The 17,231-nt window shown below is 38.3% G+C and overlaps 1 protein-coding gene across 2 annotated transcripts; it reads left to right on the top strand.

Moving 5' to 3' along the window:
* The first annotated feature begins 1,206 nt into the window (after positions 1 to 1,206).
* On the top strand, positions 1,207 to 12,201 carry LOC116298073 (alpha-L-fucosidase). 2 transcript variants are annotated; one of them, XM_031706418.2, is made up of 8 exons: positions 1,207 to 1,637; positions 3,898 to 4,004; positions 4,988 to 5,118; positions 7,274 to 7,407; positions 7,675 to 7,772; positions 8,956 to 9,091; positions 9,999 to 10,169; positions 11,491 to 12,201. In XM_031706418.2, exons 1-8 carry the CDS (start codon positions 1,273 to 1,275, stop codon positions 11,732 to 11,734), a joined length of 1,386 nt encoding a protein of 461 aa, XP_031562278.2. In that variant the 5' UTR covers positions 1,207 to 1,272; the 3' UTR covers positions 11,735 to 12,201. The 2 variants fall into 2 exon arrangements, with proteins under 2 accessions (XP_031562278.2, XP_031562279.2); XM_031706419.2 differs by lacking the exon at positions 1,207 to 1,637 and adding an exon at positions 3,422 to 3,473.
* The last annotated feature ends 5,030 nt before the right edge of the window (positions 12,202 to 17,231 follow it).

Here is a 17,231-nt window from a genome sequence, read left to right as displayed (position 1 = left end):
TAGAAGGTGTACATACTAATACTAAGCGCTTCGCTAGTCTACATTTGAGATGTCAAAAAACCAATCTTGCTCAAATTTGCTCAGTCTGATTTTTTTCACAAAAGTAGAACACTATATAAACATTTCAAAAAAATATAAACTAGGTTTTGGAAAACATTGTAATAAAGCCAAAAATGCCCTGCGCCCGCATTTGCTATATAAAATCTAGCGTAAACACCATGAAAAATGGTGTTCCTCCACAAACGGTCCGCCATTGTTGATAGGCAGAGTAGTGCCCATGCCCGTTTCAACGCCCTCCCTCCTCCCGCCCTGCAACTAGCTTCCAGACCTAGCGCGTTCATCGATCGCAAGCTGATCGAAATCAATCTTCTCCTGAGTGCTTCTAGCGTTCCCTTTTGACTTTTGATTGCGATGGCTGCTTTTGTCAACTTAAACATTGCGCTTGATATCAAAAACAAATGACTAGACAAGCGAAACAAATGACTAGACATAGAACACAAGGGTCTTGGTGTAATGAAAATCAACTTGATGTATAAAAAGTACTGCTTGATCATGAAAAAATGCAACTTGAAGTTTTGTCACGTTTGGGCTAGCATAGCCAACAGAGAATTTAAATGCCAATGAAACTGGTGTGACGATCAAAAAAGTGAGAAGATCCTGAAAAAATACGAGCTACAATCTTCTGCAAAAATAATGTGCCACTTTCCCCCCTTTCCCCCTAGCAATGTTGGTCAAGAAAGTTTTCTACACTGTGAAGCGGTTGGCTGGTAAAATGCATGCGAGACAACATTGCTACGGGGGGAGAGGGGGGATGGTCCTCCAGAATACTAGGTGGCACATTTTACTTTGCAGAAGATTGTAGACAAGCTAAGGAAGTCTTACGGCAGAAGCTAGAGTTCACTTTTTTAAATTATAGCCATTTGCAAAAATATAACTTCAAAACATTAAAAATTTTTGTGGTCTTGACTTTTGTATTTCTAAAGAGAAAAAGCATGCCGTGGCTATCTCTGGATTATCGACGATCTTCACGAAACTTTACAATTTTACTAATATCTATAAGAACAATGACTGTTGACTCTTTTTTTATCAAAAGAAAAAAAAAAGGTTTTCGTATCGTGACCTCAGGGAAAACCAGCAAGGGAAAACCTCCTTATGAAGAAAGATGTGCTGCGCATGCCTGTGGGAAAAAAAGGCACCAACCCGCTGACCTGACGAGGCGGAAGACCAAGGGCTGTCAGTTGTTCTCTTATTAAAGTACAACTGTAGCTTGCAATGATTCATTTTAGACTTGTTTGGCTTCAATTAAAAGCATTTCTTTTCATTTCATTATGCTTTTCGGCAATGACCCGTGGTCATTATCTACCAACATGGGACTCTCTCGATTCAAGGCCTCTACCACAGTGGTATGACAATGCGAAGTTTGGAGTTATGATGCACTGGGGTGTTTATTCTGTTCCGAGTTTTGGTTCTGAATGGTTTTGGAATCACTGGAAACAAAGAAATTATTCTTCTTGTATAGAATTCATGAAGAAAAACTATCCACCAGGCTTTACGTATGCTGAGTTTGCTTCCATGTTTAAAGCCGAGTTTTTTGATCCAGATGTTTTTGCTGACCTGATCAAAAAGTCAGGAGCTAAGTAAGTGTTATAAGCTTCACGTATTTATATTAGCTATGATTAAATCCTTTCTGGAGGCTAGGATATAACGGCTGATAATATACGCTTCAAGGCCATATTTGATATAAGTGAGAAGTATTTCCCATCCATGAACATGGACATAATAAGCTGATATCATAGCTTGCTGTCAAAAGGAGTTTAATTTAAATGAAATACAGTAATAGAGTACAAACACTATAAGTGTGCAACATGAATACCACTAAATACTGCTAACTTATGCTAATCCTATTGTTTTCTATTGTTTAATTAGCACTATTTACTACTAAATAGTGCAAAGTGTGGCACACTTTTAGTGTTTGTACTCTACCAAATATAACAGCTTCCTAAAACTAATTATCTAGCATATTTTATTTAATGGTCCCAACAAGTAAATATTAATGCACCTATCAAAGCAAACCCCATGGGGGGGGGGGGGGGGGGGAGGGTGCGGGCAAGGGGTGGGGATTTGATGAAGGGCTAGAAATTTTGGTCAAAATCCCCAGGGTAGGGAAAAAAACACTGATCTAATGAACACAAATGCCGCCACTCCCGAGCAAATGTAGCGATGCTAGAACATTTCGATTTCTAGAACAATATAACATAACATTGATAATGGTTTATTCACAATTTATCACCTTGTATACAAAAAAAAGAAGAAAGAAAAGCAAAAAACATGACAAATTGTGAAAGCGAGGTGAAAGAGGTTATCCCTATCTAGTTCACCTCCTTAACATAAATTACAAACGATTAAGAACATTCTAAAATTTAAACATTGAAGTTTATGGATCTACAAATATATATAAAAACTATGAATGATACAGAAATAATTTTATCACTGGTGTCGTATTGAACCATTAATTAAACATATCAATACTCAGTTTTTTCTTAAAAGTTTTCAGATTATCTGCTTCTAATATAACACATTAACATGTTAAAAATGAACAAAACAAAACTAATACAAGCTCGATCGCCTGTGTTGTTATCCAGCGAACCAAAGCAACGCACGTGTGGATATGCAAATGAGGTAGGTAATCACATATTACCACTGGTCCCAAGTCTGTTCGCAGCCTAATGAAATGGCCCGATCCATGGGCCCTAAAAATCGATCAAATGCCCGAGGGAGGGAACAACAAATGCGTTCAAATCTTCACTCTTGGCCCGCACTCTCCCCATCCCACCCTTCATGGGTTTTACTTTGATAGGTGCATAACCTCTGTATACATTTTCCTCACTATCCCACTTCTGATTGGCTGAGAGCCTTCAGAGAATAATGAGATACAGTGTGAAGTTGACTTTGTATCATGTCTATTTCACTCAAGGTCATGGCAGACCGAAAAATAAATAAATAAAGTATTTATTCTTAATATAAATGTATAATAAAACAGTTATTGAATTGCGTTTTTGCAGGATATCATATATGTAGGTAAATTTTCAAGCCAGTGGCCTTGGCTATTTTATCTGCCTTAATCAATTAACATACAGGTAGCCCAAGCTTGGTTTCTGTGGTGTCATGTCATAAGGAAATGTATGGGAATTCTTCAAAAATTTCAATAAAATCATTGAAACGTGAAATAAAGCCTCGAAACGTTACCCAATCATTGAGAAATAGCACTTCTTTTGCTCTGTGTGGTTATTTTTTGAATTAAGCCCGTTTTAAAAATTTTTTCCCCCACCAGAAACCACAGAAACCACAGAAACCAAACATGGGCTACCTGTGGCTAACACGCAGCCTTGGACTTGATCATTTAACAATTATTTGCCGAAGGTGAAGTGATTATCAGGGAATGTTTACCAAGACATGAGTCTTCGAGTGGCGAGGTAAATATTCCCCAATAATCACTGAGCCTGAGGCAAATAATTGTTTTAGTATAAATACACAGGTGATTCTTTCAAAAAAAGGAAAAAAAGGAAGATAAAAGGCATTTTTTTCTGGTAACAGCAACAAAGCGGCTGGCCACCATTTTGGATTTTGGCTCGAGGTGATTATCGTGTGATAGTGTGAGTTTCTTGACCAATCAGTGTGCACAATTTTCTATAATCACCTGTGTTGTTTTACTAATTATAGGATATCATGCAACCTCATCCAATAATCATTATTTTATTGTTAAACCTCGGTTTCCTTCAACTGGGTGGTTGTTTTGGGAATTACATTCAGACAAGGTGGAGAGTTCTCCCTTTAGATTTAAACTCACTTAATAATAATGGAAACATTTTGAATTATGCAAAACCTCTATTCCCCCAGATATGTAGTGTTTACAAGCAAGCATCATGAAGGATGGACAAACTGGGGCTCAAAATGGTCATGGAACTGGAATTCTGTAGATAATGGGCCTCACAGGGATCTTGTTGGTAAGCAGGATTGTACATAAATTCTAAAGCATCAATTTAAATTGAATTTAAATTAAGCATGCTACATTCAACTCATTCTTGGTTTGAACATTCTTTGTAAATTCAACGGCAAAAAATTCAATGGCTTTAGTAGCAGCGATCATTACGTTTTGTCACTTAATCAAGCTTGTGTTGAAAACCCTGGGTATGATTCCATGCTTTCAATGCAAAGTGCAGATAATTGACCAAACACTAAGCTGGTAATAGCAACTTGTGCCACATGGTACTATTGGGAGTCACTTCCAAGAATGCAGTATGGGACATCAGTCCTTGGCTGATCTATGACAGATAACACGAGCCTCAGTCTTGATAGTTTACATTATCAGGGTCCATTATCAGGGTACATTATATCAGGGTCCATTATCAGGGTCCATTATCAGGGTCCATTATCAGGGTCCATTATCAGGGTCCATTATCAGGGTCCATTATCAGGGTCTACTATATCAGGGTCCATTATCAGGGTCCATTATATCAGGGTCCATTATCAGGGTCCATTATCAGGGTCCATTATCAGGGTCCATTATCAGGGTCCATTATCAGGGTCAATTAACCTCATTGTTTATAACTATACATTTTACTCACTATCTTACTTCTGATTGGCTGAGAGCTTTTAGCTCTGCTCATTGGTTCCGAAAGCATTCCATTGTTCCATTAATTACATTCCAAAACCTACACAAAACCAATAGTGGCTTCTGCGCAAGCGCAATAGCCACAAAAATGAGATTAAGAAGTGGAGCGTGCATGAGAGACAACCCAAAAGTGTTACTAAGTTACTCTTGCACCCAGAAGGATTATAAATTGAATAATGCAATATGAAGCTGGTTTAGACCATTCAAACTCTAGATGAGATTAGTAATTTAAGTTACAGTTGATTTGGAGTTATACATATATACTTTCTAACAAATAGTTGGATAATTATAACTGATGGATTTCTCATTTTACAGGGGAAATTGCTTCATCTCTTAGGCAGAACACCAACATCACGGTTGGTTTGTACTATTCCCTGTATGAATGGTTTAACCCTCTCTATTTACAAGACAAGAAAAATGGATTCAACTCAACTTTTTTCATCAAGGTATGTTATGAATCAACATAAATATCCTAAATTCTAATATGAATGCAGTGTTATGTTTAAGTATTATGGTCACCTACTGCATGCTCCGCTCCTTTGTACATAGGAGAAAAATGAATTAAAACACCTTGATTATTCATGTCCACAGTTCCTTTCAGTCACACGAACGGTAACCAGTCATTTCGCCCACGGACCATTTCGCCCACGCCAATTCGCCCACGTGTAGAATCATTTTAAGAAATATGTTACCATGACTAAAAAAAAGTAGTTCGTGATTTACCAACCGGTACCTACCAACCCTACTTGACGCTTAAGCTCAAGACTTCAAAACCCGAACTTTTTATACGAATACCGGTCGTTTCGCTACCACGCACTTTCACTACCGCCGGTTCGCTACCACCCGGAGTCCTTTCGCTACCATCATGAAGTCCTTTCGCTACCATAGGAAATTACCAAAACAAAACTTCGATGAGACTTGTTAAAAAGAAACATAGCCTCTTGAAAAACATTTGTAAATGATTTTGAAGCATATTTGGAGCGATCATTTCACGATACGATCAGTGAAAGTAGAGATCTAAACGCGACCAAGGACAGCGTTCACTTAGCTGCCATATCGAGTCCGTTTCTACCAACTTATGAGTCGGATGACTTTATTTCCCTATTTTCCTATACTCTAATCTATGAAATGTGTGTTTTGGTAGCTTTATCATTCTTTATTATTTTTTACTTGCCAAAGTTCGAGAAAAATACAAAATACCTTATGCGCGAAACATCGATCGACAAGCGACGCCATATTGTTTTCGTGTAATCAACAAGCTTCCTAGTCGTTTACTGACGCTTTCTTTACCTAGAATCCATTAGACTTTATTCTTTTCACTAATAAAGTTAAAGGAAAAGATATGGTGCTTTGAGATGGGAGATGTCGTGTGTTGCTGAATCTGACATCTACAAAAAATATTAGACAAGCTTTTAGACAAGCTCACGAAAACAATATGGCGTCGTTTGTCGATCGATGTTTCGCGGAAGGTATTTTGGTTTTTCTCACTCTAACCTTGGCAAGTCAGAAGCAATAATATTAAATATGTCCTAAACATTCGATTTTTCGATGAAGAAGAAGGATATTGTAATGTTTTCAACAAACTACTCTACGGAGACTAAAAACCTATTGGTAGCGAAAAGACTCCGGCCTATGAAACACCGTAAACTGAGCTCGATCGTTCCACTCAATCGTTAAGTTTTTGGCGTTCACATCAGATATTAAATGGCCTCAAATTTATTGCAGATAAAGTCACTAGATCATTTCGTCTTAGTTTTTTAGTGCAAATAATAAAGTCTAATGGATTTCAAGAAAAGAAAGTGTCAGTAAACGACTAGGAAGCTTGTTGATTACACGAAAACAATATGGCGTCGCTTGTCGATCGATGTTTCGCGCATAAGGTATTTTGTATTTTTCTCGAACTTTGGCAAGTTAAAAAATGATAAAGAATGATAAAGCTACCCAAAGCACACAGTTCATAGATTAGAGTATGGGGAAATAAAGTCATCCGAGTCATAAGTTGGTAGAAACGGACTCAATATGGTAGCTATTAAGTGAACGCTGTCCTTGGTCGCGTTTAGATCTCCACTTTCACTGATCGTATCATGAAATGATCGCTCCAAATATGCTTCAAAATCATATACAAATGTCTTTCAAGAGACTATGCTTCTTTTTAACAAGTCTCATCGAAGTTCTGTTTTGGTAATTTCCAAGTGGTAGCGATGATTTTATGCGTGGGCGAAATGGTCCGTGGGCGAAATGACTGTAAACCACACGAACACCGTGACATGCTGCACCCCTTCCACTTTTTTTGTAAAAGTACAATATACAGAATACAAGGATACACATAAAAATATCATTGAATGATAATGAAATTTTTTGGGGGCGGTTAATTTTGTTTTTTAAGAAGAATCTAGAGTTTATCTGCCTGCATGTTTTCTAGCGTATTACATGTATATACTGTGCTGACATTACTTTCATGTGAATATAATACATTTCAAGTTAGCCGTTTACTATCATTATTGTGTTTGTGCTATATTCTATTATGTTTTGGTTGACTGTATAACACTGTTCTTTTATTTTTGTTTGTTCAAAAGTACATTATTTTCTTTGCACATACAGGATAAAATACTCCCAGAATTACATGAGATTGTGAACAAGTATAAGCCAGAATATATCTGGTCTGATGGTGATTGGGAAGCTTCAGATGCTTATTGGGAAAGTAAAGCTTTTTTAGCATGGCTATTCAATGAAAGGTAAATACTTATAATATTATTATTATATTACACTAATTTTAATATAAATAAAATGTTGATGAAAATGAATCCAATTAAACCTCAGGAGGTATTTACAAGACATAATGAACACTTTTTCAACATACTTATATACTTTAGTTAAAGAAAGGTTTGATAAGATTTCAGCCCTTAAAATTGGCACAGTTTGTTGCTTTTTTCCCCCAAGGTTTTTGGTTATGAATTATGGATATTCTCATATTTAATTAATTATTTCTCTTCTTGTTTCAGTCCTGTTAAGGATAGTGTGGTGGTAAATGACCGTTGGGGTGCAGGCTGTATGTGTCACCATGGCTCAGTTTTTACATGTTCTGACAACTACAATCCAGGTATTGTACTTTTTCAAGTCAAATTAAACAAACACGGAATGAACATGGTTTAGGTGGTATATCAAATAAGTTATTTTAACTCATTTATTAACACACCCCTAACTCAGCTGAACTTGCACATAAAATGCCCCATCTTAAAAACGTTAACGAGTGTTTGACTTCTAGCTAATGGTTTGTCAATCTCAACTATTTGCTTGTATGTTTGAAGGTTTAGTTGAACGTAGGCTTTATCTTTATAGTATATTCTTTTTAGTTTCGTTCCACGTTGACTGGTTTAAAAGTAACCCATTTCTTTAGTAATATTTTATTCTATCTTGTTGTTTTGTCAATCACTTTTCAAGTGAAGAGTTCATGACCCAAAAACTTGGGTAACAATTGTTGTTTAAAATTGTTATGATCCTTTCTTTGAAAGAAACAAAATATTATTTATCAGTAATCATTGGCAACTTAAGAGTGTTGTAGCGGTAGTACACACGCCTCTCACCTCTTACTTAGTTCTTAGATTTCTTAGCTCTCTCCCTTGATTTAAGGGTTTTTCTTCAGGTTCGCCTAACAACACCAATAAAATAACGTGGTCAGTGAATGATGAGGGATGTCCAGGGCTAGCCTCTGCTCCCCAGGGTTTGGGAGAGACACATAGATAGTAGAGAGGCCTGTATGATAGTGTGGACAAGGGAATAGACAGGGGATGTCTAGGGGATCCCCAGGGGACAAGGAGATGGGAGAGACACATAGATAGTAGAAAGGGCTGTATGATTAGTGGGGACAAGGGGATAGACATGAGATGTCTAGAGGATCCCCAGGGGACAAGGGGATGGGAGAGACACATAGATAGTAGAGAGGGCTGTATGATAGTGGGGACAAGGGGATAGACAGAGGATATCTAGGGGATCCCAGGGGACAAGGGGATGGGAGAGACACATAGATAGTAGAAGGCTGTATGATAGTGGGGACAAGGGGATAGACAGGGGATCGGATGTCAAGCGACACCAATCTAATCCATCGCAAATTTGTTAATTTTGTTTACAACTTGAATATTTTTTCGAGTTTTTCACTTGGCAACTGACGTTCCATGTTTGTTGGACTTGTTCTAATCCTTCAGCACCGTCACTCGCAAACAAAAACTAAATCATAAATTCAATCATTTTGCCCTTAAAATATGTACTTGGTGTATTTGTTGCAGGAGTGCTCGTTAAACATAAATGGGAGAATGCAATGTCAATGGATAAAATGTCATGGGGATACAGACGTAATGCGACACAGCTTGCTGAATATAACACTATACAGGAGCTGATTGGCCAGCTGGTTACAACTGTAAGGTACTTATCTAACTATTCTTGTAATCATATTTAACTCGTGGGTAGGTGAAGCGTCTTACGTCATCTGCTTACGAACGTTACGCCAAACTTACTATCGGACTTCGTACAATCACGAATAAAAGCTTGAATAGCTTTTTATATCGGGAGCTGGAATTTCACTTTTCGATAAGGGATGATGTCTAGCACTGAGCATGCTCATACTTGTACATAGCTTTACTTTCGATTATTTATATGAAAAAAATTATCTCCTAAACTAGATTTTCAAATGGTCAAATCTCTATTCCAAGTCAGTAAACAGATATCGCTTACATACAATCGTATCGTCGACATATTATATATTCAGGTTTATACAACGAGAAAAGTTCCTGTCAAAATTAAGCGCCAATCGCATTTCATAATCTCGTAATTGCAAAGCATATTATGTATATATTATATTTTAAATCCCCTGAAGAGTGAAGCGATTCACGAAACAGGCTTGTTAAATGTAGTCTTGACTTTTTCTCTCTCTCTCTCTCTCTCTCTCTCTCTCTCACACACTCACACGCACACACACACACACGCACGCACACACACACTGACACACACACACACACTGACACACACACACGCACACACACGCACGCAAGCACACACACACACGCATATACATATACATATACATACATATACGCAAACACATATATATACATATAGATATTAGATACTTTTTGGATAGCTGCATTCTCTATATTCATTAGCTGAGAGTCTGCATATGCTACACCTATTTTGATCTTGGTGAAATTTACTTTAAAAGAATACGAGAGAGAGAGAGAGAGAGAGAGAGAGAGAGAGAGAGAGAGAGAAGAAAATGGTCAAAAGCGTACAAAACAATAAACAATAACAGTTTCCATGGTATCCTTGTTTGCAGTTGTGGTGGTAACCTGTTACTAAATGTGGGCCCAACTGCTGATGGTCGTATTATCCCTGCTTTCCAAGAACGATTACTGCAGATTGGAGAATGGCTGAACGTAAATGGAGAAGCAATATATGGAACTAAGCCATGGAGGGCACAAAACGATACACTAACCAAGCATATCTGGTGGGTTACTTTAAACTACAGTACCTTTAAAGCCTCTGGTTTTCATATATTACCCTCAAGCACAGCTTTTTTTATTGAATCTAAAGTTTGAATATCTACGTTGTGTTAGACTATTTTGTTTAGCTAAAGTAGCGTTCATAATTCAATCGATAGGGGAGCTATCGGGACTTAACATTTAAATGCCCCCCAAATTACAAACTTTTAAGCTTCGAAAAATAGCCCCCTTCAATAACCCCTCCCTCCCCCTCAGATTAAATGGACTATTTCGACGATAAGGCGGCCATCTTGCCAGGGGGCAAAACGAAACAAAAATGACATGTGATCGCTATGTCGATTAATTCATCTTTTGTTTGTATTCTCTTGTGGTGAACTGTTAATAGCAATAGGCCCTTTGCAGCTAAGCAAATACGTGTTGATTAATTCACTGTACTTTACTGGAGGGCAACCTGTTTCGAGAGATCGTAATCAAACTACATTTCGTGAGACACTGGTTACACATCGTTTCATTCAGTTCTTTACAAGTAGCTAAAAAGAATCATCAATTTAAAATAAAAACAAAAATTTTGCTCTCCAGCACAGACACGTGACCGTTAACTGCAAAGGGCCTATTGACGTCATTACCGTTTGCAAAACTCTATTTGCCGCCTGGACGCCCCATTATGCCTTGCGTTCCAAGATGTTCGCCCAATCGTAGAAGTAGCACTTCGTAATGAACATTATCTCATGAATGGTTCATCATCCCATTCACTTGTTAGTAAATATTTCAAAATGATTCCCAGCTTCTTTGTTAACACTGGTGCCCAAATAGTTTAATAGGCAACTTGCACTAAGAGGTCATGTGATCAAATCGGCCAATGAATAGCAAAAATCTAGTTAAGGTATCTATTAAAAGTATATTTCTTGCAAGAAAAATGCATTATTCAAGATTAAAGTTGTAAAATACTTGATGTTTTTCGACAAGAAGTCGTTGTTTTGAGGTCTTGAAGCCGGCAAAACAAGACTAAACACTTCGTAGGTCTTCATATCGTAGCGCAAAAAATACCATATTTTTTCTCTTTTTGGCGAGTTAATAGCAAAAATCTACTTTAGATATCTACTAAGAATATATTTCTTGCAAGAAAAGGGGATTTTTGTCGTTATTTAGTGCGCTAACTTACCTTTTATCACCAAAACAACTACCCGAATCCGCCATCTTTTTTTACATTCTCGCATAGCTAAAATCCTGTAGAATGCCAGCCACAATGGCGGATTTGATCACGTGACCTCTTAGTGCACGTCCCCTATTGTAAAGGGAAATTAAAGTTCTTTTGCTGTAATTTAGGTATACCAGTAAAGAATCGGTTACTTATGCTATCGTACTTGAATGGCCTGATTCAGAAAAACTGGAACTTGGACAGCCAATCGCTACAGAAGAAACAGAAATAACTATGTTGGGATACCCAGGATATTTTAAGTGGACGACACCTCAGTCTGGAAAAGGCATAATAATTGACATACCAATCATACCTTTCAATAAACTACCAACCAAGTGGGCGTGGACGTTCAAGATTTTAAACGTTTTCTGAGAGCGTTATGATTTTCTTCCGTTTTAGTTGTTTTCTATGTATTCTTCGTTTGCACGTTACGTCATCGAGGCCATGTTGGTACCATTTAACAAAATATTTTTCATTAGCATCCGTTGTTAACGGCACCACAATGGCCGCCATGGTTTTGTCTTTTGACGCTCTTAGGAATGCTTGCAACCCATCAATATATGTGTGTTTGTGTTTTTCGGTCGCCTTATATCTATTTAGTGCATTAGGCCAAAAAATTATAAACAAGAGAGCGGGTGAGCACATTTGTTTGTTATTTTTCTAACTTTTTATTATTGAATGCTTTCTTTACAAAACAATAAATGTATAAATGGTAACTAGGTGCAGTTAAATGACTCTTCCCCGCGAAAGGTTGAAGTTCTGTGGTCAAATTAACAAATAGACATCAGTTTTTTGTGTCTGTCCTCTTATTGACAATAAATTGCGTCATCACATTGTCATTTTAGTGTGGATCCACGAGGTGTAGACCGAAGGCCGTTATGAATGCCCGTTGCTCTCAATAAAATGAGCTTTGAAGATAGGTTTAAGCTCATAGAGAAACAATACGGAGCCATTACTTATATTGTTGGGCTAAAACGATTCTGTAAGTGTACAATTGCTCGCCACTCGTGTAGGATTACGTTCCCGATTCTACCATTTCTAGAAACGCTCATAACTCGCTTGTTTCCTGCTCGATCCTTCGTAAACTTACATATCTTTATCGTCTGATTCTGTAGTTCACATAATAATATTTCTTCATACAATCAAGTTTTTGTGCTCGGAATCACCATTTTGTATCGAAAGTAATTTTTACTTCCGGTGTCATCCTTTGTTTTCTGGAGAACCAAACAGAGGCTATTTATTTCGTCGAGCATGCGCAGTAAGTAATAAAGGCTCTGGGTACGAGATTGTAGACGTTTGTACATCAATGTCATCAGTGAGGCTGCCATGTGCAGTGAGTCCAAAAAAAGCTTCCACCAGCTGAAGACAGTATGCCAACGTCAAGAGAGGGGCTTAATATCGTAAACTGTGCTCTAGATACTACAGTTGAATCCGGGTAACTCGAACCTCCAAGGGATATGGAAAAAGGTTAGAGTTATCGGGAGTTCGAGTTATCGAGAGATAACTACCGTGTTTTGCTTATATATTCATTTTTATTCGAACATAATGTGTTTTAATCAGGTTTATAACGGCCCTGCCAGTTCTAACATTTAAATATGAATTTGTAAATTTAAATAGCAATAAAAGAATAGCCTTTATCGCAGTTGAGCACGTCACTCCGACAAACCAGCGGCATTTCTATGAGCGTAGCATCAAAGCCTTTTTAACATACTTGAGAACTACAGAGCGAAAGTGACTTACCGTAGGAATAGCCTATTAGAGCCCACGTATGCAGTGTTTTAACAAGAGCCTCCTCGCATACGTAGTTTGGACAGGATAAAAAAATCTTGGACTGCAAAGATCTCGGCTTCATGATCAATTATCTGTCATCACAGTGGTTTAAATATCAACTATAAATGTAAGACGTCTTGGCAACTCAGTATTTTCTGGACGTATATTTTGATTGATGAGCCATGCCATTGAGCGAGTACGTTTTACACTTATCAGTGGTAGCAAAGGCGTTACAATAATTCCTTGCTTTCTGCCTTCAAACTGCTGTTTATACATCCAAAAGATATATAGTGTTTGATCCTTGTTAGAAAGACGACAAGATACTTTGTATAACGAATATATCTATCAAAATGTAGTGATCCCTCTAGTAAGACTTGTAGTAGATTTCTAAGCAAATTATCCTAAGCTCGTCCCGATAGTCTCGTTTTGATGCTACGCTCATCATAATGCCGCTGGCTTGTTGGGGTGGCGTGCTCAACTACGATTACAGCTATTGGAAAATGTATTAGTCTTAAATAGTGGTAGTGGGAAGACACTTTTGCTTGCGCAAGTTAACCGCTGGTCGAATGAAATGGAAAGGCAATAAAAGTAAAAGGCAATAAGTTATCGGATTTGAAATGATCTGCCGAATTAAAAATTTTATGACACAATTCTGATCTTCTTTGTGAAAGACTATTATATTGATATTGGAGGTTGCAATAGCCTCAGTGTCATAACTATAGATATTGCGCATAGCTTGCTTTTTCTCTCTTTCTAAGGCTATGCTAGCATCGCATATACTCAGGTAAGCCATGGTGAAAAACTTGACAAGCGTAAAGTAATAATATAGACTGAATGCAGGCAATATATAGAAACGGAAGTTAATTTACATTATTTCTTTATTATTTATTTTCTCATTCTTTTCAGTTTTCCTGCCATCCTTCGTATCTTTCTTCTACTTATTAATGTGTTATTCTTTTTCATATTATTTAGCTTCTCTTCCATCTCCCTGATTCTCTTTTCTTCCTCTTCTTTCTTCATCTTTTCTTCCTCTTATCCTTCCTCTTTTTTCTTTTCTTTCTTTCTCTTCTCTTCCTCTTCTATTTTTTGCCTTTATTTATCGTCTTTCCTTTTCCTTTTTTGCTCCACTTCCGCCTTTCTCCTGACCACCATTTCCCTCTCTTTGTGATTCCTATTGTTCTTTCTTCCACTTCTTGTTCTTTCCTCTCGTGGTCTGTAAAAGATAAAACCACATTGAATTGAATGAATACTATTAGAGCATGAGGGTGGTAGGTTTAATCGTTCAATATTTCTTCAGTCCATTCTGCTCTACTAAGAATAGAAAAATTAAAATTATTTAACCAATATTGACGGCATCAGTAGTATAGGGGATGGGGGTTCCAGCGCAACGACCACCGGAGGATTACCCGTCTAAAGTGAATTCCTCGATTCGTACCGCGATTACCCGCATCCCGTGTCTATGTAGTTAAATATGTTAGTCTATATATGGAGTGCGAAGATTGTAAAGAGTTCGCTTATGATTTCTGTGTAAAGTGCTTGAAACCCAAGTTTGTACCTACTAAGCCAAATAAGTATATTTGTTGTGGTAAGAAAATGCAAATAGAAGACGACACGTCAGCACAGTGTTACGAATGTGGTAAAAATATTCGTAATGCCGTACCAAATGCTACCAGAGAGCAATATTACGCCAATGGAGGTCGTAAGAAAACATCTTATAAGAGAATAAAATACTTTAGGGACTGGATGAGTCATATCCAAGGTTATCGACCGGTATATTTAGACAACGAAGTAAAGAAGAAAATCATAGACCATTTAGAAGAGCCAACCCCGCAAAGTCTACGGAAAGCGTTGAAAAAATTAAAGCTAGGGAAATATTACAAAGCTATTCCCTATCTTTTGTCTGAAATTACCGGTAAGTCTATTCCCGAGGTTTCTGATATGACAAAAGCCGAGTGGATGTTTTGTCGGTTGGATAAGGATATTCCTTATTACCCTGACGTAATCTACGAAATATTTCACGAAATCGACCCCAACCACCCCCTATTAGGATGGATTCCAAGAAGATAAAAATGCAAAACTGGCGTTGCCAGAAACCCCACTGGGGAACGCATCGTGCAGAACACCAAGCTATCCCCAGTGGGGTTTTTTACATTTTGGGCTTACGAGGCTTATTTCATCCCGCGCCAGAGGCCCTCTAGTACACACATATATTTTTCTTGAATTGCATTTTTTATCTTTTTTTACGGTTGCTGTAAGTGGGGGAGGCTTTTTTTTTTCACTCACAGCAACCGGTCCAAATGTGTCTGCAGCGAGGCTTGAACTCGGGACTCTGGGCCTCCCCAGATCCAAAGTCCACGATCACAAGCGAACGCCAGACACACAGGACGCTTACGTATGTGAAAATTATTATATTTATGTCTTGCATTCTAATTTACATATGAACCAGACAGCCGGCGTTCAATATGCAAATAAAATCCTGTCTTGCTTTTTTCAAAGCAAATATTTACTGAGCGAGTTTTCTTTGAAGCTCTTCTTTCGCTTCTTGGTAGATCTTTTTGCGAGATTCCTCGGAAAGATCTTTTACGACTGTTTTTTTGTTCCTTATATCCGTCTTTAATTTCTCATACTTTTCCTCTTCGGCCAGAATAAGCGAGAATTCTACGTCGTCTATCTTTCTGTCACGCAAAGCCTTTGAAACAAGGTCGGTAATAGTATTTACTTTAGCCCTTGACAGAGCTATTGTCGTGTCATGCTTGGATATTTTGCTTGACAACTGTTTCATAATGCCCGTAGCAACGGCTGAAATAATACCACAGGCTGCCCCGACGCCGGCCAAAGGAACTCCAACGATTATTCCCGGTCCGGTAAGCGAAGTAGCAACGCCGGAGCCCGTTAACACAACGGATATGGATCCTGAAGTTATCGCAATCTTATGTAGCGTACTCCGGGCTCTGACGTACTTTTTTCGGACTTTTTCGTAGTGTTGTGTTTGCCCTTCCAAGTAAGCCAGGATTAAATTTGCTTTATTGAGCCTGAAGTTTTCGGCATTTATTTCGTTAGGTTCCGTTATTGGTGCCGTAGTGTGATAATTGGGAACATCTGGGTACAACTGAGGTGCTGATGGTATAACATCCATTATATATACTAATGTACGACGCTTTTGGGAATGATATTGAGGAGTAGCCACATCACGACAACCGGGATTACTGGAACTGGAGGGCCTTTAGGAAGATGTTTCCGCATGCAGACCCTAGTAAGTTCGAAAGAAGACCCGATGGGATTTACTTCAACGGCTCCAGAATGTACAGCAATGAGGATTTGAAACCAAAGGAGGTACCACATTATGTGACAAAGAAGGCACCCGAGCATAAAGAAAGGCTACCTAATTTTCCAAAGAATCTATTAATAACCAACCAGGATTATCCATTTTACGATGCTGAAGGTGGTATAAACGACTTTGATAAGATAGTGACGCATTTAAAGATTCCAGTGGGTAAGCAAACGTTTGACGTAGTAATAAGGGATATCTTTAAGGATTTTAACCTTACGCACACTTCAGGAAAAGAAGCCCACGAATGGCTAAAGGGGCCTAACTTTAAGTACTGGCCGCAGCAGTTAAACTTTGCCGTCTGGGCGGCTACAAAGGGCTGCGGGGTTGCCGCGGATATGTTCGACATTGCCTTTCTAAGGTTCCACGTTGCCTTTACTATGCGGCGCATATTGAAGGAGCTTAGCGTACCGCTGCCGGGGGAAAAGCCATTCAATCGAATGGATAACCACTACGATTCCGCTGCCCTAGAAAGACTAATGAATGAGTTTAAGCCGCAGCAAAAAGACTTTCGTTATCGGGAGGGCGCCACGCATGGCTTGGGCATTATCTATGCTTGGCATGTTGACGGCGTGCGTCCTGCAGACATGTATCATCAAAAATACCCCGGGATCCTAAAGTTTTACGACTTGGGTGGTCGCAAGAATGACGTTACGCTGATCGATAGGATTGAGACAATTTACCCCAGTCCTTGGGATCCGTTTGTATTATTAAAAGGAAAAGGCCTAAGAAACCTAGCTCGAATTAACCGCAGCATTGAAGCATTTGTCT

This window comes from Actinia tenebrosa, unplaced genomic scaffold, assembly GCF_029948245.1.
Source record: "Actinia tenebrosa isolate PJP-AT-01 unplaced genomic scaffold, QUT_ActTen_1.0 PGA_scaffold12__29_contigs__length_12842862, whole genome shotgun sequence".
Classification (NCBI taxonomy): domain Eukaryota; kingdom Metazoa; phylum Cnidaria; class Anthozoa; order Actiniaria; family Actiniidae; genus Actinia; species Actinia tenebrosa.
This window is presented reverse-complemented; position numbering and strand designations above follow the sequence as displayed.

What these genes read in the sequence shown, in the direction of transcription:
- LOC116298073 (XM_031706418.2), top strand. Translation starts at nt 1,273, where the DNA reads ATGATTCATTTTAGACTTGTTTGGCTTCAATTAAAAGCATTTCTTTTC. An exon ending in GCATGGCTATTCAATGAAAG is followed by an intron (nt 7,408 to 7,674) that starts GTAAATACTTAT and finishes TTCTTGTTTCAG; the next exon opens with TCCTGTTAAGGATAGTGTGG. An exon ending in ACACTAACCAAGCATATCTG is followed by an intron (nt 10,170 to 11,490) that starts GTGGGTTACTTT and finishes GCTGTAATTTAG; the next exon opens with GTATACCAGTAAAGAATCGG.